Below are 27776 nucleotides of genomic sequence, written 5' to 3' on the forward strand. Positions count from 1 at the left end.
CATCCACATAGAAACTACAATTTTTCACTCCCACAAATAGTGCATCTACTTTTTTTTTTTTAAGGGAGACATTATCCACCATTTTTAGGAGCCGGAAGACTCACAGAGGCATTTCAATCTCTCTCTGGCACCTATTATTTAAATTTTAAAATGTTAAACTGGGGAGAGAAAAAAACTTGACGAAAATAAGGACTTATAGGATGATATTATTACTCAAACGAAATTATCAATATTGTAAAGAAAATAAGGACTTTTCGGGGTTTATAATTACTGAAACGATATTTATCAATATTGTAAGTAATAAAAAAATTCATACATAATTGGCGTATGTGGAATAAATTGTAAATAATTTGTAACGATACATTAATCTTTTATCGTATGTCAATTTGAATTTTGGGTTTCATTTGGTTGTAAGATAGATGGATTTATGTTTAAAAAAATAAGAGTTACCAATGCTCCTCTAAAGAACTTACAAATATATTAAGAAAATACGAAAGATGAAGCTATTTATCTTTTTAAAGTTTGATAATTAACTTATTGGAGAAATTTTGGACTTTTAGTTCTATTAATCCTTTTTTCCACAAGTTATGTTTTACTAAAGAACGAAAGCGAGATCCAAAATAAACTTATCAATTAAAAAATAACGTGTAGCAATCATTACATCATACTACTCATTATATTGCTTTAAAACTTGTTTAGACAATATATTCCATTCCTAATTAGACTTTTCTAACAAGGATAAGATTGATCGCGATATGTTGTGATATGAAACCGAAAATAAATGGAGAATATTTTTACTCAATACTAAAACATTTTGTTTATAATCGCTCGATAAATTTAAATTTCAAATCTGTGTATTGAATAAATACAACTTTCAAATTTATAAATGTTGTTATTCACACACGCTTATTAATTTTTTTATCATTGATATTTCTCTATTTATTCAAACCAGATGATTAAAAATTAAAAAAAAATGTAAGAAATAAAAATTGGAATTATCATTGAATTTATTTTTATTTATTTAATCGAACGATCGAAAATTAAAAAAAAAAGTATAAGAAACAAAAATTGGAGTCGATAGCACTACTCAATTTAAACTCATTCCATACTAATGAATACAATGGTGACTATTATAACCCCTTGGAAGAAAAATACATTGCAAGAAATGAGGAGAAAGAGAATCTTTTGTACTAGCTAGAAGGCAGCCAGCAAATGAGGCAAACAGGTGTCGAGCTTATCCGAACTTTCCTCGGGAAACGGATCCTCTTCTGATTCATTTTATGGGATCCTATAAATTTTCATATCATAACCGTTCATCGTATATCGTATGGTCAATTTCCGTCAGATATTATTTATGTTTAATTTTAAATAAAAAAAATCAAATGATTTCTAAGTGCACGATATATGGTAAAGAAATCCCCACAAAATAAATTCGCATGGGATCCAATTCCCTTTCACCGTTCATCTCATGACTCATCGGTTCATCCGTTCATGGATCCAATCAGGCAAACAGGTGTCCAACTACGTTTCATTGTCCCCTGCTGCCCTCACATCCTCTATCAGCATGGGGCTCGCCACTCGTCCTATTCCCCCAGTTTTTATAAAATCGGCTAACTCTTCTCAAGGGTCAGTTTCGTCTTTCCGACGTGATCGGAAAACGATGGGGTTATGGAGGGAGAGGGACACGTGAGAGGCGGTTGGCGCTGTTGTTCCCTTTGGCGCCTTTGGGCGGTCATACTCATACTCGTACTCATGGGTGCATGCATGGCCATCACGTGGGTCTCTCGTCTTTGTTATCCTCGGGTTTGAAGCTCTAAAAATGAATAATTTTATGTTTTTACTTTTAGTATACTGATTTGAGCTTTTTGGACGGGTGAGATTTCATGCAGCGTGATCGAATGGTGTTTGATCTCAGTCTGTTGGTCATCCGACGGTCACGTCTTTTTCTCCTTCTGTTGAAACTCGACCGACAACATTAAATTTTCATTTTGTTTTGTAACAGAACTTTGTTTTCTCTTCAAATTTCCATTTCATGTATGTTTGAGAAAATTTTGGCTGTACCTTGTACGGTATCATCGTGCTAATGTTTACTAGTACAAACATTGAGAAAATTTTGGTTAAAGGTTGTACGGTATCATCAATCATGTTGATGCAAGGAAAAACTTGCATGAAGGGGTTTGTATATTCATTTTTCTCTGTTTTGTTTTTCATATTATAACTAATTAGGTATTGGTTTAGTAGTAATCTCTATTACAATTGAAAACACCTTTTCAATTCGAGTTCTCACCTCTGTTGATTAAAAGAGATATTTCTTTCATCTGATTAAGTTTAATTAATTATTTGACGTGGTATAACATGTATGAAATACTTGTAGATACAAAAGTTAGGAGAAATGACCTTTTTGAATGTGAGAGGAAGAGGAATCTTAAGATTGTTAGCATTTTCTAGCACACACTAGGATAAATCGTGAAATACAAAAGGATTGTAGCTCAAGTTATAAATAGCATTACAAAAGTTCTGTATTCGATTCTGTCTTTGAATCTCACTTAATTTAGGTGCTAGATAATCTTAGGGTTTGAGTTTAGGATGGGTTTCAAACTGATTACAACTTGCTCTAGTCTTATCATTAGTGCAAATGGGTCGCCTTCATATAATTAGAGTGGGGCTTCCATTTCACTAAAGAGGTCCACCCCCATCAGGAAAGTTTTCAAAATAATAATTGTGTTTACAATATGCTCTAGTCAATATCAGGGTGGGGGAGCCGGTGGAAATTGTACAGATAATAAGAATTGGTCCCCATTTTGTATCTCTATTATATCTCTATTATATCTACAGCTCCAAAAGTGCTTTTACAATAATCGCTTTTAGACTTCTGCCAACAATGAGAAAATAAAAAGAAACCCAATTGTGCTGCTGGTATTTGATACCAAAATGTGTTACATATCCATTCATTTTTTTAATAGATTTTGAACTAATGCAGGTTATTGGTTTAAGTATAATCCACTAATGAGGATGGTTGATTTTTCATTCTCAGTGTTTCATGCTATCACTTAAGATATATGAATAATATATAATAAAATTTCAGATTGAACATACAGATCTTCCAAAAAGGGTTCAAGGAGTCTAGATAGTATCACATAGTGATTACTTTTTAATTTGTAATTACAGGCAGGAATTCCATTGTTAAATAAGGTTGTGAAAGCGATAATACACAGTTGGGGATTAATTTATAAGAATTAGAGGCAGGTACCTAACCATTGTCATTGGCTTACCTTCCAATTAGTTTACAAGATAAGATCTTCCCCTTATTCCAACATCATATAATCTTTTTTATTAGAGGATAACTTTGCCATCTGTCTAGCTCAAATTACTGCACACCTATTCTTCAGAGCAAGTCCACACCTAAGGACTTTGCGCCAGCACCTAGCGCATTTATCCACTCAAGTGAACAGTTATAGACTGGAGTGAACAGTAATAGGCCAAGGCATCTCCACCCCTAAAAAAATGCGCTGGCACCCAGCTCATTTATTTGGTGTGTTTTTTTTTTTTTTAGTTTATTTCGGATAAGATTTTTAACCAATTTTGGATAAAATTTCAAATAAACTTAAAAAAAAAATTCACACTAAAATAAAATTACATACTCATAAAATAAACTTTGAAAAAAAAACACACTAAAATAAAATTACATAAACTCATCAAAGAAACTATAAAAAAAACACACTAAAATGAAATTACATAAACTCATCAAATACTCTTTATTCTTCAACCACAAGCTTTTTGGCACAAAAAGTATATGAAAGCTTTGGTAGAAAGTGTAGAAAATATTGAAATGTGGTGTAAGGTGGAAGATGAGGGTTAGGTATTTATAGAATTTTTTTTTTTAATTTTCTGTATTTTGTAATAATTTTTAATTTAGTTAATTAATGTGGACCGTTGATCTATGATCGAACGGTCCATTTTAAAAGTCAAATTTAAATTTTTTTTACCGTTGGAAATCCAACGGTCTAGAAAAACTAGCCGTTGGAAATCCAACGGCTATAAGCATGCCGCATCACTCCGGAGCACAAGTGGGCTGACAGCTCTCTGCAAGCTTGTCGGCTACTCGCCCTGGGCGCGAGTGTCGTGCACGCGCCAGCCAAATAGGCCGGCTCTTGGGTCTGTCAAAATTGGGCTAGTCTGTTGCCTAGCATGGGCTGGGTGCCAGGTAACTTTGTGGGCTGGAGCAAATTGACTGAGGGCCAGTCTGTTTTTTGTGCTGGGTCCTGGGCAAAGCAAGCCCCGGTGGACTTGCTCTCAAAGAAATACATGTAGATAGAACTTTTTACAACGTTTTAATGAAACTTCGAACTTTTTTTTACTATTTTTAACGAATTTATTTCGATAAAGAAAAAAAAAGAGATTTCACCAACAATAAAGGGATCTTTAATGAAAGGATAATGCTAGGGAGACCAAATTTTAAACCAAATTTTGTAAACTAAATGATGTAATTGTTGATGATTGAATTATCAGTTAAGTGCTGATTAACTTGTTTATTTCTTATTGGTGATATATATATATATAAAGCAAGCATATTAACACTACTAAATTTGAAAACTAAATGATGTGTCACCAATAAAAAGTAAACACATTAATCAATACTTAAGTAATAATCCAATAATCACCAACCATATCGTTTAGTTTAAAATTTTAATCTCCTGAACATTATACATAATTTGTAGCATTACCCCTTTATTAATTTGTGTTTCTTTATTGTTTAAGCTTTGAGTTTTGGTTCTCTTTGTATCGGGCTAAAAAAATCGTAAACTAGAATCTCAAAGATCATAGACATGCATGCAGCCATAAGTTAAGCAAGACCGTGAAAATAAAAGGGATCCCAAGAACTGGTCTTTGATGGATAAGATTGGCATATATTTTAATTTATTTTTAGTGGACCAGAAAATAAGAATTAAACTCAGATCTCAATCCACTTTCCACCAGGAGTGGGCACTTAAAAACCGAAAATCAAAATCAAAACACGAAACAAATCGGACCGCATCGAACGGTTCGGTTTTGCAGTTTTGAAACGGTATCGATTTTGAAACCGAACCGCAAAGTAGGAAACAGTTTGGTTTCGATTTTGGCTTTTGAAAACCGCACCAAAATAGAAACCAAACCGCACCATAAATATTAATAAGCATTTAATTAAACGTCCATATTAGATGTCATGTTTCAATATGTTGTTTGTTAGAGTTCATACATTTAGTATGAATCCAACCACACTAGAATCAGCAATAATCACTTTCTTTCTCTTCGACATAATATCATCACTCATGAGTAGGGGTGGGCACTTGAATGCGTTGTCCTACATTGGATATGTGATCAACGGGTGATATTGAGAAATCAAAATTGTAATGGAAATAATGCACAACTTCCTCATAGATTTGAGGGTGCAACCATGCAAGTCTATTTGCTAGGCAATTATAATATACTTCTGCCATGAGTCCATGACATTGGATCATTGATACATGTTATCTACTACATAGATTATGCATGTAAAGTTGCAAAGCCTTAAAATTTTTGCGTGGCAGATGTATAAATGATCCAATGTCATGGACTCATGGCAGATGTATTTAAAAAAAAAAAAAAAAACTGAAACCATTTAAAACCGCACCAAACTGAACTAAACAGTTTGGTTTCATTTCGGTTTTGGCTTCAAAACCGCATCGAACCGAACCGCAAAAAGTTTCGATTTCAGTTTCGATTTCACTCAAAACAACACCGAACTGAACCGTGCCCACTCCTACTTTCCACTAGTTCCATACAATTAAGAAATGGAGCGCAGCCTCAGTATTGCTCTCTTTCAAGCTGTCAACTTTAGGCAATAGCAAATTATAATTACTTGTATAAGTGTTTAGAAACCACACTTTTATGAAGTTTTTAGTGATATGAATCAAGATGGCACAAATAATTGCATATAATTTTTGCAAATTCAGCAAGGAAACAGTAAATTCGCCGTATCGAGAGGTGTTCGTGTTGCATGTCTCAAAACAAAAATGTGGCAAAACAGCCAGCCAGATCAGAACAGAGAGTATATCTTCTGTCAAAATAAAAACATTCATTTATACTATCTACAGGCTATAAGGTTGGAGATGGAGATTCAAATTTCTCCCATACATGAATAAGCCGATCATTCAATTTCACATATTAATTGAAACTTCCACACTATAGAAAGAAATGGTCTAAACAAAAGGGGACACAACTCTACACTGAATCAACCCCTTCAACCTGCTGCTGCGCTAGGTATCTTTCCCTGCGCTCTTTCTACAAAGGAAACCGCACATACCACAAGTAAGAATGTGACAAAGAAGAATTCTATAACGCTCAACACCGTCATTCTACCAAAAGAAACAAAAATGTGTTGAGAATGCCTTACCCATTCATCTATGACAAGTCCTTCCCCTACAATCCGGGGACCTGCTTCTTCTGGAGGCTTTTTTCGTGATTCAAGGGCAGCCTCAGCCTCGGCCAATTGCCGCTCAAGTTTTTCCATTGCCTTAATAAAATAACAAATTGAAAGTGAAAAGGCTTATTACTCAGGCTAAGCTAAGACAATCAAAAAATGTATATATAGTGAAAGAAATGACAAACTAGAGATGTATCTATCTACTTACAGGGGTAGGGCGCTCAGGGTCAAGAAAAACAACACGCAAAACGTGCTCAACCACGACTTGGTCCCTCTGCTCATCAAACTGCATAAACACATGTCACAGTTAATGTTTAACGTCTGTGAATTATGATGCACACTAGTTTCTATCTTGTCATAACATAAAAAATATACAATAGATTTCAAGTATAAATCAGATATTGCGAGATCAAACTGTTGCAGAAGAAATATATATGTCCTAAACAAATTATAAGGAAGCTTGAATTAGAATTCTGCCAAATGTTTGCTAATGTAGTACATGACATCTGAATTTTCACTTATTAACATATGGCGCCTAAGGTTATAGACAAACATTTTACTGATATTATCTTTGAGGGAATGTAAAAGTATGTAGGGGAAAACCAATGTAATTAAATATGGTTAAAGTTATATAAGAAATGCCTGCAACTATACCAGTTCTGGCACATAGTCCATATCTCCTTTCACTTTTAAGCTCATGATCTTGAACTTAACCCTGCTCTTCTGGTCTACAGCTGGTTTCTCATCGTTCTCAGGAGGTTCCACAAACTTGAAAACTGTCATTAAAATTACAATTTTCAACGATGAACTTACTAGAATATGACTAACAAGTATGTTATTCATTGTAAATATATGGAAGTGAAATATAACCCGAAAATGGAAGATCATGAAGTAAGAATTACCAGTTGCAATAAGACCTTCACCAGGAGCAAGTATACCCCCAGGAGGACGCATGTAACAACTCTTTGGTGCAGTTGTTTGGAACTAAAGCAATCAACACGTAAGCAGTTAGATAGTCGCATCAAATTTATAGTAGGAAAACTCTAGATGTATACTGTCATCCAATGCTATACAATTTTCAAAACTATGTTAACCGAATTTGATCATAGTACTGGTCAAAAGGTCAGTTTGTCCAATTAGATATGACTAGTTTCAGATATGTAAAATACATAACAGGGGAACTTAGAGGATTCAATCCATACCTTGAAAGCTACAATAGTTTTGCTTGTGTTCTTTATTCCAATTGCACTCCTGACCTGTTTACCAGGTTCATCTTCGGACGAAACAAATACATTGTGAGGCCAAATATATCTAGCTTGATTCATATACCAGCAAAGGAACTCAGCCAACATTACACTTTTATAATGATAGCAAATATTTCTGAGTGAAAATCTTACAAGAAATCCTAGGTGAAGCTAATAATGTGAGAAGAGGCCAGATCAGATTAAATGCATCCACTCCCAACCACACAGATGGATACATCATGCAACAGAAACAAGCCAAAGAAGAGAGCATATGAGACATAGATAGAGACCCCAATAAGAATTGACCATATCAGCAATAAACATTTGGAATTACTGTAAGGCTTGTTTGGAACTGATTTTTGAAGGGTTAAAAGTGTTTTGTGACAATTAAAACATTTCTGACTACTTTTGGCAAAAAACTTCGAAGTTGTTCTACGAGTTTAAAACAAAATCACTTCTAGAAAAGTGCTTATAAGCACAAGTATTTCTCATATAAGCAAATCCCAAACGGTCCCAAGTCATTTATAGTCTAACTCATGAAATCAACAAATCATGAAACTTAAGCAAATCAAAGAACAAAGAATGTGGCTTTTTGTAAGCATTTATATTAGCAAAGCACCAATCTAAGCTCACAAACAGACATATCATGCATGCAACCAATTACACAATCTAAAAAAAACAAAAACCTAGATCAGAATTATTACATAAGAACAAAGATAACTATATAGACAAGTAAAAGGGGCAAACATGGAAAAAATAGCTTATTTGGAGGATCAAGACGCAGCCTTCTCCGAGCAGGAAGCAAAGACTTCGTCACATACGACACCGTACTGGCAGAATGAAGAGCCGTACGCTCAGCCGCAGACTCGTGACCCAGCTGGTGGTGAACATTATGATGCATAGAAGACAAGGACGAGGACGATGACGAAGAGGAAGACGAAGAGGCGTTTCCGGACTGCCAAAACGGTATTTTGAACAGACTCCAAAGCTTCCCGTCAGGCCCAGATTTCTCAGCCTCCACAGCCATTGTCGACCCTACTCGCCGGAAATCACTTCGCGGTGCCGCAGGCAAACGGGTTTCGCCGGAGATGGTGGTAAAACAGTCAAAAGAGAGATTTCGTTTTGCGCGGATTGAAGGCGAAAGTTGAAAGATTGAGACTTTGGTGGTACGTAGCGTTTGTGAAAGGTCTTTATGGAATGCGAACGCCGAATGCGGATGAATGCGACCTTTCGTTCTGGACTTTTTGGATTGTCGGAACTGGCGGTGGTTACTTTTACTCACTCCAATCTGTTCTGTTGTTGTTGGCTGGCAGTTGGCAGCTGAGGATCAAGTTTAAAAACATATTATGGGCACTTATACATTTCAATTTCATTCAAACTATTGAACTTATATTTTTGATTCAAGTAACGTCGTAGTCCGATTTAAACCAATGAGAGGGAATTCCAATTTTAGTTGAGTGACTATGCCAAAATCTGCATTAAAATTATTGGACTATAGTCTATAAGAGCATAGTTGCCACCAATTATATATTTCTTATTACATGACTACAGATGTAATGTGATGAACGCTAAAGCTACAAAATCCGAAAATATCAACACATCTGAACAAGGTCAATCAATTTCATTAATGTCCATACCCTCTTACGTCTAAGTACAATTGTCTTCCTAAACATTGGAACAGTTTAGAAATCGTTTGGTCAAATATCATAGTACAGTTTAATTACCAAACAATAATCGATAGCTTGGTATTAATTTCCAAACAGAAAATTGACAGCTATAGGAAGAATACCCAAATCAGTGGTGGAAGAACTATAGCTTCGGATATGACATGCACCAAATCCAAACTTTCTTTCAAATCTTCCTGCGATTTCTTTTTCCTTTCGTCTCTCTTTTTATTCTTTTGTCATTCTACTTTTGTTTTAAAAAGACCGGATCAATCGCATGAGACCATAATTAAAATAGGTAATGATGTTTAGGGCATTAGAACATGTTCTCCTATAGTGGTGCCGTCAAAGATAACGACCCTGCAATCAGCAACTCCAGTGATATTCCGATGTGGCCCTCCTTCTTGTGAAAGGCATCTCATCTTTTTCCCACGTCCCAAATCAATGAAATCATATTTCATACACCATAGTTTTGGACCTGCCATTTTTCACTTGGGAAAATTACAAAGTTCAAACAGCTTTTGCGTAAAGTTACTTCTGTTCCCTTTATTTTTCTTACAATGCATATATATATATAAGAGAGTTTTAACGAAAAGTCCGCTGTACTGTTCACTTGATCAACCCAAGGAGGCTTATTGCTTGGAGATTGGAGCACTACCGTATAAGATGCAGCTACATAATTGCATGCTCTAATTTCATGATCGATCCTTACTTAGATCATTAATTGACAAGTGAATCTTAATATTGAAGGGTGTCTCTCTAAATTATGTTATACACATCAATCTAATCCCCGACTTCAAAATCACTCGATGCATGTTTATATTTTGATAGTACACACTAATGTTTATACAAAAATTGCGAACACGACAGGTAATTAAAATTTAAAGGGCACATAACTAATGTATATAGTATCAAATAATCGGATGATTAGTTTCACATAATAATAGGACTATGTTAATTAGAATTCAAAGTTTTATTGTTTTATTTTTGTTAGAGATGACATTCAATTAATTATTGGGAGTTTTAACAAAAAACCCGCGGTATTATTCACTTTAATGAAAAACCACATTTTTACATTAAAAAGTCAAACCTAGTACTATTCACTTTACCCTTTATTTTGTCCTTATCGTTAAAACTTAAAGTTTTCAAGCCATTTTCATTAGTTTTCCTTTAATTATTTGCTTTTCTATGTGTCAAACTCTAAGGAAAATGTGATTTCATCATTCTGAACAAATTAAAAGGATATAATGAGACCAAAAACACACAACATACATAACGCTTGATAATGATTTCATAAACATGGGAGTGGGCAGGAATAGGATCTTTCCAGCTCAGTTGGGTCCCCAACAACTCAAGTACATTATTAGTCCAAGTGGTTCTTCTGATTGCTTCATAGTCCCCTTCTTCTTTGACACCATTTTTTTTTTTCTGAAGAAGATTCTCCCACTTGTGTAGACAGTGGCGTCGATCATGTTGTTAATTACTACATGTTGGTAGCTCTGCAGGGATCTTTATTTGCCTAAATTTTCATCTTTCATCCCCAATAAGTTCTATGGTAACAATATTTGTAAGAGGCTAAGAGCAGACTGCCCTCTACAGCTCTACTCTACAATTTGCACAAACCTGAAAATAATCTTGGGGTAAGAGATAATCATTTTCTAGCACAAGCGAGGTGAGGTACGATTCAAAAAATTAATAGTACATTTTTGCTCGCTAATTGAATTATTGTTACATAAGTTTAAATTTTGTAATTTTTATAGTAGATAGATTAAACTCATCCAATGAGTAATTGATGGGTACGTGAACAAAAATAGTTTTTCCAAAAATTATATTTCGGGGATGAATCTCCGACCTTTGTATTCTGTAACGAAGTTCTCCTCCCTTTCTTAATTAATTGATAATAAAGATTAATGTGCCGACATAAGATGTTTCCAAAGTAGGTACAAATTACAATGACTTAAGCTGAATTTAATTGGGTCTCAGTTGGGAACCCAAGAATTAAGATACATAACTTTCCTCATAGACTCCTCTGACGGCTTTGCTTTCTCTTCTCTCATGATTGTGCTTTAAACCCTAGAAGCAGCAGAAGGAGAAGGATACAGCTCCTTGGCCTGAGAAAACAACCTGGTCAGATGGTTCTTGGCATGTTGGTGCATCAGTGTTATGGAGTCGTTCCACCTGCATACCCCTTGGTCTTTCAGGGCTTCCACAACTCCAACTGTTGCCCCACAATCCAAGAGCTAACATATCGATACATACTAGTTATTCAACACAGAAGTTATATCCTCATTTAAGAGAAGAAACTAATTGAATCTATGGCTAATTTGGTGGACGGGGACTTGTTGACTGCTATGTCGATTAAAATACTTTGGTTCACCAATGAAATTGGAAGGGAAAGGAATATATGTAATCCAAAGAGAGAAAAAAAGGGGCTAAGTTAATGTTGATCGCATCACAAATTAGTTCTCATATATTAATTTGTAAATACATTAATTACAGAGATCTCAAAGATCTAGATTTAACATTTTGTTGTGAAAAGTTACAATTCCTTCAGGCTACGGTCTACAACTTGTTCGATCAAATGGCCTGCGAGTTCTTGCTTAACTACAAATTGAAGAGTGGCCGAATGAATGATCAATTGGGACCCCAGCAGCTGAGGTACATGACTTTCCTCAGAGATTCTTCAGACTGCTTTACCTTATCTTGTCTAAAACTTGAGACCAAAACAGAAGATGAGGAAGAGAACTTGTTGGCCTGAGAAAACGACCCAAGTTGGTTCTTGGCATGCTGCTGCAGTAATCTCATGGTGTAATTCCACCTGCAGATCCCTTGGTCTTTCAAGGCCTCCACAACTCCCAACACTTGCTGCCACTACCCAACCTCTCCTTGCTGCAACTGATGAACTAGTCATACTGTCTGTATATATTTTTAACACAATAATCTTGATGGAAAATTGGAAGTAAATAAAACTGATGTTTGGTTGATGTGTCTGAATTTTGATTTGATGAAGAAACCGTTGAGCGGGCGTTGCTTTTTATATGAAGGGAGTGACAGTTCAACTAAAGTTCAAGAATGTAGGAGGAAAGTGGAAGCCTATAAAATGTGGGAAAGGGGAAAACCATGGGAATTAAGCCAATGGTTTTTACTAGCTGGTCACACTCACTGATAGAGGAAACAAGATTAGGTTGGGTAGGACCAAGCAAAAGCACACGGTTTTCCTTTATAAAATCCATTTGAGGAGAGGAGATCCCCTTGTTTTAATTTATGGAGCTAAAACAGTGACTCAAACTTTTTTTTTCAAAGAAACGTATTATTCACTCATCTATTTTTATCTTTCACACTCTTATTAAGTTTTTATTATTGATATTTTTCAATTCATTCGATTCGACGGTCGAAAATTGAGAGATATGTGAGAAGTAAAAATGGGTGTGTGGATGCGATACCATTTTTAAAATTAGAGATCTCATTTTCAAAGGAAGTTGAAGTTTCTGTTATTAAACTAATTTGATAAGGATAATGTTAGGAAGACTAAATTTCGTAAACAAAATGATATGGTCATTGATGATTCAATTATTACTTAAGTGTTGACTACATTACATTTCTTATTGGTAACACATAATTTAGTTTGCAAATTTAATTTAAAATTTTAATATCTCTAATATTATCCATTTGACAATATAAAAAATAATTCCAATCTTTATAAGTACATGTTTTTTTTTTTTCCAATATTACTCCTAACAATTTTCCTATTTTTAAAAGAATGATTCATAGAAAATATTGAGATTTGAGAGTTATACCAAATACCTACAAAGGATAAAAGCATAAAACAAACTATTGGATTGGACTGGATTCTCACTAATAAAGTCATCAAATCCAATCCAATCATGTAGGTCGTCATCCGATTCAATCATATTGGTTTAGATATTTAGGGATCCAAGTAACAAAAATGTTAGTCTTATCACATATTTTATGACATTATTTATATCGTCTATAATAGAAATAGGATTCTCTTGCCACATATTTTATACTATTATTTGAATCGTCTCCAATAGAGATAGGACACACATGTACACTACTACAAAATGGTCTTATAGTGTCAGTAGATGGTGTCGATTTAATTTAATATAGTGGCGAATAAGACAGTTGCGACACTAACTGAACATGACGTCGGATTTACTGTCGCTTATAAGCGTCATAAAGTACTAGTGTCGCTTTTAAACCGACTTAAACGTACATTTTAATATTTTTAAATAATGGCGTCGCTTTTAATCCGACGTAAACATACATTTTAATATTTTTAAATACTGGTGTCGCTTTTAAATCGACGTAAACATACATTTTAATATTTTTAAATAATAGTGTCGTTTTTAAACCGACGTAAACATACATTTTAATATTTTTAAATACTGGTGTCGCTTTTAAGTGACATAAAGTAGGAGAGCTTTTCAATCAGGGTTGCAAAAGCTTCCTTATTTCGACGCCACATCAGGCTCACGTCAGTTTAAACCGACGCAAACTTGGCCTATTTCGAGGCCGCATGCTGCGACTATCAAGACTGTCAGGGACACGTCGATTTTAACCGACGCAAACTTGTCCTTATTTTTTTAAATATTTTAAAGCTTGCGTCGGTTCTTAGCGACATAGATTTTAGTTTTTTTAAATATTTTAAAATCCGGTGTCGGTTGTAAGCGACAGAATAATTGTCTTTATATACTTTCCCCCCGTGTTGTCTTCTTCCACTCTTGCATTTTTCTTATTCGTTCTTCCAATTTCAAACCCTCCCGTGTTCTCTCTTGCACCTTTGTTCTTCCAACTTCAAACCCTCCCGTGTTCTCTCTTGCACCTTTGTTCTTCCAACTTTAAACCATCCCGTGTTCTCTCTTGCACCTTTCTTATTTGTTTTTCCAACTTCATTTGTTCCTTCTTCACAACAGTAAGTTTTTCTTACTTCTAATATTTTTATTTTCTCCACTTATGTTTAATTTTTATTTACAATTTATTTTTGTAGGAAATTTATTTGAGCTGGTTAAGTACATAAAGATTTGATCGACGACGGAATTCTTCCATAATTCGGGTTTCTATCACTAAATTCCTTAATTTTTATATTGTATAATACACAAGTTTATTTATTTAAAAGTTCTAATTTAAGTACTTAGATAAATTTATACTATTTTTGTTAAATTAATAAATATTTAGTCGAATTAATTAATTTTGTCACTTGAATTGTTATGAGAAAAGGGAAATGAATAATATTTATAAGCATTTATGTGAAATTGACATATTAAATATAACATAAACTTATAATATTTAGTAATATAAGAATATATTATGTTAAATTAATTTGTTTTGCACTCTAATTGTTATTTTAATTTGTTTTTGTTGTTATTTTGATAACTTTGATAACTTTTGGTTGTTATTTACTAGAATGGATTAGATGAGCATAATTTTGATAACTTTTTGTTGTTATTTTAATTTGTTTTTACTATAATAGGTGCTCAAAATTAAAAGATTGCAATCGTGATAGAGTTCGAGGGTTGAAAGATAGAAATTGAAAATTCTAATAGTTATGCCTACATGATAGGGATTGAAAGATTGTAGGCATCTTAGTGTCAACGTAATATTTTGCCCTCGTAAAGCGGTAAAACATGGACATGAGTTGGTTGACGATAGCTCGAAATTTGGAAGCTTATATAGCTAGAATTAATTTGTTTTTGGATCAAGCAGTTGCAAATGGTGTTGGCCCTGATAAGTTTAGATGTCCTTACAAAAGATGTTGTAATCGATATACTTTTGTTAGGAACACTGTTATTGAACATCTCATATTGTATGATACGGATAAAGATTATAAAAACACTTGGTGGTGACATCATGGTGAGAAAAATATTGGAGAGCAAAATGTGGCAATCGGAGAAGAAGAAACAGGAGATGAGGTGGCTGGTATGCATGATTTTCTTAATGATGTATTTGTCTAACCATTAACAGAAGAAGGTGTTGCGCCGTCTACTGAACCCCTTATTGGGGAAAGGCGTCCAGAAGAGGAGGAGACTTTTTTTAGGTTGCTTGAAGAGGCAGATCAAGATTTGTGGCCAGGATGTAAAGAGTTTAAGAAATTGGAAGCAGTTGTAAGACTGTATCAGATCAAGTGTTTAGCGGGAATGCAAGACGAGATGTTCACCACTTTACTGGAGTTAATTAAAAGAATGTTGCCTAAAGGGGATTGTTTGCCTGATTCCTGTTATAATGCAAAAAAACTTATAAATGACTTGGGTCTGACGTATGTGAAAATTGATGCATGTCCCAATGATTGCATGATCTATTGGAAAGATACTTTGGAGTTGACCGTGTGCTCGGTTTGTGGTGAATCAAGATATAAAATTACCAACACAGAGGATAGCTCAAGAAAAAAAATCGCAGCTAAGGTTATGTGGTATTTTCCTTTAAAACCACGATTGCAACAATTTTTTATGTCGAAGTATACTGTTGAACATATGAGGTGGCACGCAACTGAATGTCCTAAGGATGAGTTTATGAGGCATCATTCAGATTCTCCAGAATGGAAGCATTTGGATAATTTATATCCGGATTTTGAGTCAGAAATTCGAAATGTCAGATTAGGGTTGGCCAGTGATGGATTTAATCCTTTTTGGAAAATGAGGCATGACCATAGCACATGGCATGTGGTGCTTTCTGTTTACAATTTGCCGCCCTGGATATGCATAAAGCAACCAAATTTGTTGTTGTCTCTTTTAATACCAGGACCGCGCAGTCCTGGTAAAGAGATTGATGTATACATGCGTCCACTGATTGACGAGTTGAATGAGTTGTGGGAGGTGGGCACTCCCACTTATGGTGCATATTCCAACCAAAGTTTTACAATGAAGGTTGCCGTCTTATGGACTATAAATGATTTTCCAGCTTATGGAATGTTGTCAAGATGGAGTACACATGGCTATAAAGCTTGTCCTCATTGCATGCATGATAAAGAATCTATTTACTTGTCGGCGAGTCGTAAGATTTGTTATATGGGGCATCGATGTTTTCTTTAAGATAATCATAGGTTTCGAAGGCAAACCATGAATATTAATGGTCTTCGAGAGCACTACAGTGCACCAAGGTAGTGGACTGGTTTACAATGTCTCCAAGAACTTTCTACATTGAGATTTACTTTTGGAAAACCAAAGAAAGATGCTTCTATTGGGCAACGCAGAAAAAGAACTTCGGGCAGTACAAGTAGTAACAGTCAGTGGAAGAAGAAATTTATTTTTTTATGAACTACCTTATTGGAGGCATCTGTTGATTAGACACAATCTCGATGTTATGCATATCGAGAAAAATATATGTGACAGTGTGGTGGGAACATTGCTAGATATAGAAAAGTCTAAAGATGGATTGGCTGCACGTGCAGATCCTGAAGTCTTGAACATAAGACGTAGTTAACACCCATGTAGAGAAAGAAGTAGAACATTTCTACCTCCAGCATTGTTCACGTTGAAAAGAGAAGAAAAAACTATGTTTTGCAAACTGTTGTCTACCATTCGGGTCCCCGATGGATATTCTTCAAAATTATCGAGATGTGTGCATGTGAATGAACGAAAAATACATGGGTTGAAAAGTCACGATTGCCATGTTTTAATGTAGCTGTTACTCCCGTTCGCAATACGCCTGATTTTTCCTAAAGCTGTTACTATGGTATTATTAGAGTTGAGTGCAATTTTCAAACAGTTGTGTAGTAAGAAAGAGTTTGAGGAAGGATTCAAGCAACTGAATTCAAGAATTGCCTTGACATTATGTCAACTTGAAGAAATATTCCCTCCTGCATTTTTTGATATAATGGTGTACCTTTTAGTTCACTTGGCAGATGAAGCAGCTCTTGCAGGACTTGTTCAATATAGATGGATGTATCCAATTGAACGGTAGTTAATAAATTTTTATAAATTTTTTACAATTGTAGTCATAGCTTTAATTTATAATTATAATAATTTGTGTTTCGTTTATAATTGTAGGTATTTGCAAACGTTGAATCACTATGTTCATAATAAGGGTCGTCCTAAAGGTTTTATTGCTGAAGCATATTTGGTGGATGAGTGTTTGTCCTTCTGTTCCATGTATCTTAGAGATGTCGAGTCTCGTCGCACCCGTAAAGGCCGAAATGAAGATGGTATTGGACATGGAGTGTATGGTGGGTTATCAATTTTTTACTCCAAATGATGTTATATGGGTTCAGGAGAAAATGTGGAGCTCGATCTAAATGTTCTTGATCAGTGCCATAGATACATTCTAAATAATTGTGATGAAGTTCACCGATTTAGAAGGTAAGAACGTTTAATCTCATGTCTTAATGTTTTATTGGTTTTCTTAACTTTGAAAAATTAATTATCTAAATTTGGATATAAATGCCCAGGCAACATGAAGAATTCTTGAAAATGAAACATCGTCAAGAAAGGTTAACTATGCGACAAATTCAGGAGCTAAGCAAGAAAGAATTTCCAGAATGGTTCAAGCAACATGTGAGTTGATACAACAATCACATTATTTATTTATATTTTTACATTTTAATTATAACATGATTATAGTTATCATGTCAACTTTTATCATCATTTTTATTACAGATGAATTCAAGATGTCATCCTAATGACACGTTGATATCTCAAGACTTGCGTTGGCTAGCTAATTATCCTAGCAAGGTTGTGAGTAGATATAAAAGTCACATTGTTCATGTGTTCAGATTTCGTATAAAATCTGAGGATGACAAGCATAAGAATCAAAATTGTGGTATCTTTGTACCCGCAAATGTTCTTGGTGCAATTGGGCAAGTGAATTGTTATGGTAGAGTTGTAGATATGTTCGAAGTTAAATATTGTGGTCATGCTGAGCCAGGAGATAGGGGTCGAGCTGTGATGTTATTTAAGTGCGAATGGGTTAATAGTGAAAGTCCACGAGGAATGAAGACTTACTATGGTGAACTTTAGTCGATTAGGATTTAAAAAGGATCCTTTCATATTAGCATTACAAGCATTTTACGTCGAGGACACAATTGAAAAAGATTGGCACGTAGTTGTTTGAACGTAGCCAAGGGATTTGTTTGACATATTAGAGGATAGTGATGCAATTGAAGATTATGGGGTACCAAATTTGGATGATCAGATACTTGACCATGAAAATTTCCATACAAGGGTTGGCGTGGAAGAGACTCATTTTCATGAATCATTACCGTTGCCTACCCAGTTTGCTAGTAATGACAATGCCGACGACGACACGACAGATGAAGACATGGAATAAATATAGTAACTATTTTATGTGTTTTAAGTATTAATTAGACAATATTTTTGTTTTCTATTACGTATATGGTTTAAGTTCAATTTTATTTATTAAAATCTTAAAATGTTATATGAGATAACAAAAAAAAAAAAAAAACTCGATATTTATTTTTTATGGGTTAAACATTTTTTTTAAAACTATTTTGCTATTGCTTTTAGGTGACGGCATGGGTGAGGTAGTGTCGGCTAAAACCGACGTGAAGTGGACTTGGGAAGACCGCTTTCAATTAGTCACTTCGTAAGTGAAGTGGGTCAGAAAGCGGCTGTATGATTTAATGTGGCAATAAAGTGTGTCAGTTGTAGTGTCGGTTTAAACTAACACTAAATATAACTAAACTGATGCAACGACCACATCATTAAAGCTTGTCAGACAATAGTGTCGATTTTAAGCGACATCCAGATTAACTAAAGTGACGCCATGTAAATTTCAAATAACTATGTTAGAAAGTTGTTGTCTGATTAGATGCAGCAGTAAATGTGTTTGTGATGGTGTCGGTTTAAACCGACACGAAGTTTAATTAAAGCGACACTGGTTTAAAAACTTTTGTCAGAAGTGTGTAGAGGTAGTAAATGTGTCAGTGGTGGTGTCGGTGTAAACCGACACCAAATTAAGCTAAAGCGATGTTGTCGCTAGTTGATTAAATTTTGTCAGAAGTCTAGATTTAATTGTAGTAGTAACTGTGTCAGTGATGGTGTCGGTTTGAACCGACACCAAGTGTAGCTAAACCGACGCAACGTTTATTTCATTAAATTTTGTTAGAAGTAGGTGAGTTTAATTTTATCAGTAAATGTATCAGTGGTATTGTCGGTTTAAACTGACACTGACTCAATTATTTCGACACCAGTAGGTGTTAAAGCGACGTCAGTGGTTTAATGTCAGTTTTAACCGACGCCATGTTAGCATCCATATTTAATCCCCTTCTTCCCCCCCCCCCCATTTCGCCCGCACTTTCTTTTCTTCCCAAAATTCAGTTTGTCCATATCCCTCCCAATTTCGTCCGTTTTTCCACTTCTTCTCTCATTTCACTTTTTAGTTTTTTACTTCTTGCAACAAATTGTTTTGTTATGGATCATTTTGAAGATGAACATGCTGACGAACCCCATTTCAAAGAGGAAGAAGTTGAAGGTTGTTCATATTTAATTTATTATGGTTTTTACTTTCAGTTTTTTTGTTTAGGTCCATGGTTTTTAATTGTTTTTTCTTTGTTTATAAGGAACAACTCAACGAGGACGGGGAATGTCGATTCTCAACTGGAAGGAACAAGTTTGTTGTTTTGATGCGTCGAGAAAATGCATTAGTGAAAATTCCAGTGCATTTTCAAAACATGTAGCGGCAGAGGTAAGAGATTTTAGACATATGCCGTTGGTGAGTGATTGGAGTCAAATCAAGGAAGATCACAGAGAAGCTTTTTGGATAAGAATAAAGGTAGAATTATTTTTTTGTTACTAGAAGAGAGTATAATTAGTCAATGTTTGTAGTAATAATTAATTTGCTTGAATTTTTTTTATGCGTATAGGAAACTATTATTTTTCAAGAAGAGGATATGGCGAAAATGCCAATGATCCGGCACATGACACTTCATATTGCGGAGCATGCGCATAAGGAGTATAGAAATAAATTGAAAAAAAAATATTATACTGGTAAACCAGTGGAGGAGTACCAGATAACTCCTCCTAATGTGGATCCTCAACAGTGGGCTGCATTGGTCTCCTACTGGAACAAAGAAAAAACGAAGGTAAACTTTTTATTATTTATTTTATTAAAGTTTGTAATGTGTTTAATAAATTATTTTTTTCTAGGAGATTGCTGCAAAAAATAAGTATAATCGGCGGTTGAAAACGATGAACCACACAACTGGTGCAAAGTTTTATGCAAAAGTTAGGGCAGAACTTGTAAGGGTTGTTCATTTTCAAGAATTGTAGATATTTTTAAATTTAATATATTATTGGTAGAAATTTATTTATAATTTGATGGTTGGTGAAAATTGTTCTTTTTTTTTGTTGACTTATAATTATAGCGGAAAAAGCATGGCAAGGAGGCTGATCCTGTTTCGTTTTTTCGTCACTGTCATACTCGAAAGGATTGCACTTGGATTGATGAAACATCGGAGCACACTGGGGTAATTGATTTTTTTTTTTTGTAGTATATCATTGTTATTAAATTTTATTATCTATAGTTGAATTCTTATTTTTAAAAATTTTATTGCAAGATAATATGGAGGGGAATATTCAAACTATGATTGAGTCTGGGCATGATGATGGTGATGAGCTTAGGACCCAGGTTTATGTGAAGATGATGGGTCCTGAGCGTCATAATAGAGTACGAGGGTATGGACATGGGGTGACTCCGGATATGGTGTTATATGCATCTTCCTCAACTTCTTCTAATTCTTCCAGAAGATCATCCAAGAGTTCAGTGGCAGTGTTGTTGACCGAGAACAATGAATTGAAAAGGAAGGAAGAAGCTCATTCTAAACAGATGGCATATCTAGAATTTATGCTTGCAGAAACACGCAGCCAGCAGCATGAATAGAATCAGCTGTTTAAGTTGTTACTGCAAAAAATTCAACTGATACCACCGTATAGCCAGGGAACCCAACAATCAGGCCAGGGTCAGCCTCCTCCTCCATATCCATACCCATAAGGAACCCAACAGTCACCTTAAAATCAGCCTTCTGGTGCACCTATATATCCGTATACAGGCTATAATCAGCAACCTCCATATCCGATGTATCTGACACAGCCCATGGCATACATGCAGCAGTAGCCGCCATATCAAATGCTTGTATATCGACCCAATATGGCTTCTCATGATGGGATTTGCCTGGATGTTCCAATTGGAGGTTTTTCTGGCATGCTTGCAGGTGGTCCTTTAGATGTGGACATGACGAGGTTTATTAGATCACAAGGAGGATCTCAACAAGCATCTTGAGAAGGAACTCGAGAAGGAACGGGGTCACATTCAGGCTCTGGTTCCGCTGAATAGTGTGGTTCGTTTTCTTGTCGGATATGTATGACACTTGTGCTAGCGTTTATAGTTTCTATTTCTGTTTTTTGTATGTTGTATTTGTAATGTCAAATTTGGTGTTTGTTATGAGGGATGAGTTTTTGTATGTTATTTGAAATATAAAATATTTGTTATGAGTTTTTGTTAATGGTTGACTAAGACTTGGCCTATAAATGATATATTGGTTGGAATTATTTTCATATAATTTTTTGTAATTGTTATTAATTAAAAACTGACGTGAAGACTTGAAAAAATATGTCAAAATATAACAATTACAATCTGACGTGAGGATGTGTAAATTTTTTTATTTTTAATATGTGTAGTGTTGCTTGTAATCGACGTTAACTTGCGTATTTTATTATTTTAACTCAATTGATGTCAGTTGGAAGCGACACCAAGTGTGATATTATAATTATTTATTTACTATTTGATGTCGGTTCAAACCGACATTAGTCGTAAGCGACGTCAGTCGTAATGTCGCTTTTAAGCGACGCCTTTGTTCCTTTTTATTTTATTTACTTTGCTTCATGGTGTCGGTTCCTATATCCGACATTGCACGATTTAATGTCGGATTTGCCCAATAATCCGATAGTAAGGGGTTTTTCCTGTCGTTTTTAATCCGACAGTAATATCCCCTTTTGTAGTAGTGGTATTGTGAGTGTATCATTACTCTTCAAGTAATACTTTAAAATTTTCAAAACCATTTAAAATCGGATTGAATCAGATTGGATCAGTCGGTTTGGTGGATTGAATGGGATCTCATCTATCCTAGTTTCAGACTTGAATGTTTCTATTTCTTTTCCTTTGGTCTAATGGGATGTTTTTGCTCCCTTATCTTTTGGCATAGTTGGATGTTTCTGATTCTTTGAATCAATTAACTCCTTCAGATAAATAAGTATACAAAACTTGAAAAATTAAACCCAAATAATAGAGTTAACAGGTTAGATACATAGAGTTTTGTCTCAAACTGAAATCACCTACATTTCAAGGAAAGTGAGTATAATAGGCGCTTTTGTCAATCCATCGTAGCACAATTTTTGTGAGAGCAATATTTAATTAAACTTCAAATTCCATAAGAAATTCCTAATTCAACTCAATATCTCAAGGCAACAATTCTCAGAAATACACATATATGTGTGGTAATTCATATTGCAATTGTCATAACATATCAAAATTTACATCAATTTGCCACGACCGAGCAGACATCAAGTGCCTGCATCTTACGATCTCAAACGATTGCCTGTGCTAATAACTCAAGAAGCCCTTCATGGGGTGTTCCATCAGCGACCGCTTACACAAAAACATGCAATCTTAATTAGCTCTTGTTTTTGTTTTTGTGAATGAACAAATGAATTAGTTGTTGGGACCCCAGCAGCTGAGGTACATGACTATCCTCAAAGACTCCTCTGATTTCTTCATCTTCTCATCTCTCACTTTACTCAGAGCTGAGGAAGAAGGAGAAGAGAGCTTGCTGTTGGCCTGAGAAAATGACCTCACTTGGCTCTTGGCTTGTTGGCCAGCATATCTCAAAGCAGAGTTCCATCTGCAAATCCCTTGGTCCTTGAGTGCCTCCACAATTCCAACACTTGCTGCCACTATAGCCTTGCTTGCACTTGATGAACTCATGATTTCTTTTATCTCCTTTGATATTCTGAATTCTTTTGCTAGTGATTGTGAATGTTAAATGTTTGATGGAGAGACGAATGGAGTGCTCTTTATATAGGAACTAGAAATGGTGGGCCATTTCCACCAAATACTAGAGGCGGTTTAGAGAGTGTAAGGCCAATGGTATGTTTATTTTTGGGGTTTCCGTCACAGAGGCAGATTCTCTGCCCTTCAATTTTTCGTGTCCTCCCGTGCTTTCCTGTTTTGTGTAGTTACAGTTAAAACATGTCAACATTTTATATTATTTTTTTATAGAGATAATATGTCAAAAATGAATAGTAATATAATATGTTAACGTGATTTAACTGTGACCACATAAACAGAAGTCACGAGAAATAGAAGTGCAGAGAATCTGCCTCCTTCCGTCACACTCATTGCCACCAACTACACAAAGGAGCCCACGGTTTTCCTTATAAAATCCATCTAAGCCTCAAGTATGGTAGGAAAGGGCCTTCCACGTGGTGATAAGGAAATCTATTCAGCTAAACAACTATATCCAATTACTTTGAGGGTACGTTTACTAATTTGTAATCAAATTGAGATGAATTGAATTGAGAATGAATTGGATTAAGAATGAATTGAAATGAGGTGGAATCAGAATCAGATTCATGTTGAAGTTGTTTAGTAAAACTATCTGGAATCGGAGTAAAAATGATGTTGAGTCCATATAAGTTGTTTACTAATTCCCTTCAATCGGAATGAAAACTAAGTTGATTACTAAATTGCCCTTACATAAATAAATTATTTTCATGCTAATTAATTAAATTAAATTCTTAATTAAATTTATATAATAAAATTCATCTATACAAATAGGTTTTAATTATTTATTAAAAGATGGCATAATGAGTGTCAAATGAAGGGCAATGTTGGGATAATAATAAACAAGTGAGGGCATAATTGGTAGAAGAAATCTATTTCGGATTCCTAAAGTGTCAAGGAATTGAAATACCTTCCTCATGTAGTGAGTCAAATTCCTCCAAAATTAGGAGTTGGATTCCTTAATGCGTGTGGACCCCACATGTATTTTGATTCTCCAAGATTACATAAACAAAGGTGTATCCTGTAATTGAAATCTAATTCCGTAAATTGATTCCGATTATGGGTACATAAGTGTGTCATGAGAGTGACAAATCCGTTGTAGCAATATATTAATTTTTTTTCAAAAAATTACTTTGAGAGTAGTGAATTTTCTAGCTAAATATGTGGATAAAATAAAGGAAATTTTAACAAAACACTCTCATTACTGTTCATTTTTAACGAAAAACAACATTTTTACCTTTCCTTGGTACTATTCACTACACATTTATTTGTCATTTTTCATTAAAACTAAAGTTTTTTTTTACTTTTCATTAGTTTTCCTTAAAATAAATTGGGAGACGTGGAACACTTGTAGTTGTTGGACTCCGTTTGTAGTTCAATATGTTTTGATGTCATGAAGAAAATTGAGGTTCCATCATAAAATCAACTGGCAATATGAGAAGTAAGTCAATCTTTTATAATTCCTTGCAAGGTTTTTTCTTTCATCAATGTGGAACTCTTTTACTTTCACATCCTCACACAGCCCTCTTACATGTGGTAAATTTTCAAAACAAACACGTGTTTTGCGTCACCCAATTCATATTGTTCACATGTTTGGCTCCAAAATTCATCACAAATGAGATGGTGTGTGAGGATGTGAAGGTAAAAGAGTCTCACATCAGTGAAATGATAAACTTTGCACATGCTTATAATTAAGAAACTGGGTTGCTCGCTATGTTGCCAATTAGTTTTATGGTGAATCTCAACTTTTTTCGTCCTATCAAAGTAGGTTGTCCCACATGCTTCACACCACCCTGTTTGTGTTGTCATTATGTTAGGTATGAAAATTTCCCACATCTGAGGAAGCATTTGAGAATAAATCTCACATTGGTGGGAAGAGAGACTTTGTATGGGTTTATAAGTAAATTAGATTATTCTTCATTTATTAATTGATTTTATGGTAGAATCTCAACTCCCTTCACAAAGGTCTACATGCCTACACGTCAACTAATATATGTTATCCACATGTTATATATACTTAAAATGACCTTGCACATGAAGGGCATGCTGAGATTTTTTATTTTTTTGTCAACGATTACAAGATCATCAAAAGGTGATGTAGTCTTTTCCTGATGATGTCGTTAATAGTATTTCTCCGTCTGGATTTGTACTCTCCGGGTGGTGTAGTCTTTTTTATGAGTTCGTAATTGCAGTATTTGCATAAATTTTCATCTTTCATCCCTAATAATTCTATGGTAACAATATTTGTAAGAGGCTAAAAGCTGACTGCCATCTACAGCTCTACTCTACAATTTGCACAAACCTAAAAATAATCCTAGGGTAAGATATAATTGTGGAGCCAAAAATAATCACAAGGCGACACGTGAATTTTTGGGTAAAAGAGGACAAAAATACCCTTGAGGCATATTGGGATTCCTACGCGCTAGCAGCGGACATCATCCCCGTCAATCAAATCAAAAGTGCCCAAAATAGGTAACAAATTCAAAATTATTTCATCCATCCTCATCCTATATTTTCCACAAGGTAATCATTCCATAACTTACAAAATATTTCACATAAATCACATAACCCCCAAAATATTTATACCAAAATGTGTTGATTAACCAATTAATGGATTAATTTCCTAAGTAATCCATTAAATCACACATTAAACCATAAGCTACACCCTCTCCTATAAAAACCCCATTTTCTTCTCCAAAATTCACTTCCAACACTCTTGCAAAACTCCAAAAACTTTCTAAACACTTTTCTCTCTAAATTCTAACTTTGGCATCGAAGGTTTTTCGGCCAAAAACCCCTCATTCATCGTGGGCACGTGAGGCTCTTGGCCTTGATCCTAAGGTGTTGATTGTTTTGTAGGTGCAATTTTGTCCAAGAAGAAGGAGGAAGAAATTTGCATCCATACGTTGGTGCTTTCATTGAGAGAAGAGTCACACGCTCGTAAAAGACTCCCGCATCAAAAGGTTTTTCTGTTTTCTTGTCCATGTGTAGATTTTTCGTACGTTCTTATTATTAGAATTTTTTATTTGCAAAGATTATTTGATAAAACGTAAAAGAGAAATACAATGGCTAGAAATTTAGAAAAATCCACAAGTGAAAATTCCAATATTCAAGAAATGGGACCACAGCAATCCACGAGGCTAAATGTGATCATAGGAGCGGCACCATCGCTACATGGCTCCACCATGGCAACGACCGCGATGGCCACCACGGTCACCACTACCCGCGGCATGGTCCATGGCACTGCTACCACGGCCCAAGCCATGTCACTCCAAGTCCAACGTGAACTCAACGCGTTGCCAAGCCGAGCCCAAGCCTAGAACCCATATGCATCACACTACGAGCAGCCTGTTCCCGCCGAGCAGCCCACTCCCGTGGCCCAGCCTACTGTCGCTGAGCAGCCACTTTCGTAGCACAACCTACTCCAACCGAGCAGCCCACTCTCATGGCCCAGCCTGCTCTAGCCGAGCAACCCACTCCCGTGGCCCAGCTTGCTCCCGCCAAGCAGCTCACTCTCGTGGCCCAACCTGCTTCCGCAGCCCAGTCTACTCCAGTGGCCTTTCAAGTAGCTCGAATCGATTCAAGATTAGTTCAACCGTCCTAGCTCTAAATTTTCTGACCGATGATCGAACATGGAGCATCTTCACCACATTTTTCTGCAGATTTGGCATTTCCCAACTCAAATCTCACGCCTGGAGTCTACCACACTTCCACTGCTCAAGAAGACGCATTCCTTCCAAGCTATTCCAACCCAAATGAAGAACAACACTTGTCTCGACAATTCATAGAGTTGGCAAGCGCCCTCACACAACAAACGACCTTGGTGAACCAGCTCTTGCAGCACACCGAGATGCAACGTGCCCCAGATGAGGTGTCCTGAAGTAGGATAATGGCAGACAAAGAACATCTCCAGCAGCGTCCCAGTAAGCAGCCACTCGACCAGCCACGAACCGAGCGTTCAGGTAGTATACACTCCCGATTGGGCTCTCGAGATAGCGTATACTCCCGTCTTAGAGTGTGGAGGAGCGTGCACTCTCGACTAAGCCCACAGACGAGCATATATTCACGGTTAGGGTCACACTCTGATAGTCAACATGAGCAACCTTCCAGGCGAAGTGTTCATTTATGGCTAAGCCCGCAATGAGCATCATCCACCTCATATCGGAGTAGGCAGCACGACGGACGGAGAGAAGCAGTAACTCAATCTGGCTCAAGTTCAATCGGCATTCTGCGAAGAACTCGCTCACTTGCTAGGAACGAGCTATATGCACCACATCCGCGGTATAGACAAGCCAAACACATGGAAGAACAGCCTAGACCAACAAGTCACGATTGGGGGTAGCCGAGAGCTCTAATACCTCAACAAAGGTAAATTGAGGAAGAAGTAGAGAGACGTTT

At 35.6% G+C, this 27776-nt stretch overlaps 3 protein-coding genes and 1 pseudogene across 4 annotated transcripts; 1 reads left to right on the forward strand and 3 right to left on the reverse strand.

The window, feature by feature from the left end:
* Window positions 1–6074: 6074 nt before the first annotated feature.
* Window positions 6075–9564, reverse strand: LOC103442551 (vesicle-associated protein 4-2-like). 2 transcript variants are annotated; one of them, XM_008381352.4, is made up of 8 exons: window positions 9476–9564; window positions 8434–9006; window positions 7645–7715; window positions 7345–7426; window positions 7097–7218; window positions 6651–6728; window positions 6413–6532; window positions 6075–6300 (listed from the first exon to the last, which is right to left on the reverse strand). In XM_008381352.4, the coding sequence occupies exons 2-8, from the start codon at window positions 8711–8713 to the stop codon at window positions 6241–6243; spliced, it is 813 nt and encodes a 270-aa protein (XP_008379574.2). In that variant the 5' UTR covers window positions 8714–9006; window positions 9476–9564; the 3' UTR covers window positions 6075–6240. The 2 variants fall into 2 exon arrangements, with proteins under 2 accessions (XP_008379574.2, XP_008379575.2); XM_008381353.4 differs by lacking the exon at window positions 9476–9564 and having other exon boundaries at window positions 7840–9015.
* Window positions 9565–11793: 2229 nt separating this feature from the next.
* On the reverse strand, window positions 11794–12475 carry LOC103442552 (uncharacterized; annotated as a pseudogene).
* A 2520-nt stretch (window positions 12476–14995) lies between these two features.
* LOC139198545 (uncharacterized) lies at window positions 14996–18319 on the forward strand. Its single transcript, XM_070827436.1, has 7 exons — window positions 14996–15083; window positions 15333–16180; window positions 17073–17263; window positions 17354–17529; window positions 17575–17662; window positions 17752–17857; window positions 17960–18319. Exons 1-7 carry the CDS (start codon window positions 14996–14998, stop codon window positions 18317–18319), a joined length of 1857 nt encoding a protein of 618 aa, XP_070683537.1.
* Window positions 18320–22787: 4468 nt separating this feature from the next.
* Window positions 22788–23374, reverse strand: LOC103442553 (uncharacterized). Its single transcript, XM_008381354.4, has one exon. It carries the CDS (start codon window positions 23298–23300, stop codon window positions 23028–23030), a length of 273 nt encoding a protein of 90 aa, XP_008379576.1. The 5' UTR covers window positions 23301–23374; the 3' UTR covers window positions 22788–23027.
* Window positions 23375–27776: the final 4402 nt, after the last annotated feature.

Source organism: Malus domestica, chromosome 09 (genome assembly GCF_042453785.1).
Source record: "Malus domestica chromosome 09, GDT2T_hap1".
Classification (NCBI taxonomy): Eukaryota; Viridiplantae; Streptophyta; class Magnoliopsida; order Rosales; family Rosaceae; genus Malus; species Malus domestica.

Bases quoted from the DNA above. Each gene is read 5' to 3' on its own strand.
- LOC103442551 (XM_008381352.4), bottom strand. From the start codon at position 8,713: ATGGCTGTGGAGGCTGAGAAATCTGGGCCTGACGGGAAGCTTTGGAGT. The intron at 6,729-7,096 runs GTATAGTTGCAG...GTGTTTATGCAG, and splicing joins TGGACTATGTGCCAGAACTG to TTTGATGAGCAGAGGGACCA. The intron at 6,301-6,412 runs GTAAGGCATTCT...TTTCCTTTGTAG, and splicing joins GACTTGTCATAGATGAATGG to AAAGAGCGCAGGGAAAGATA.
- LOC139198545 (XM_070827436.1), top strand. From the start codon at position 14,996: ATGGACATGAGTTGGTTGACGATAGCTCGAAATTTGGAAGCTTATATA. The intron at 16,181-17,072 runs GTGGGCACTCCC...ATTTTCAAACAG, and splicing joins AGTTGAATGAGTTGTGGGAG to TTGTGTAGTAAGAAAGAGTT. The intron at 17,663-17,751 runs GTAAGAACGTTT...ATAAATGCCCAG, and splicing joins GAAGTTCACCGATTTAGAAG to GCAACATGAAGAATTCTTGA.
- LOC103442553 (XM_008381354.4), bottom strand. From the start codon at position 23,300: ATGAGTTCATCAAGTGCAAGCAAGGCTATAGTGGCAGCAAGTGTTGGA.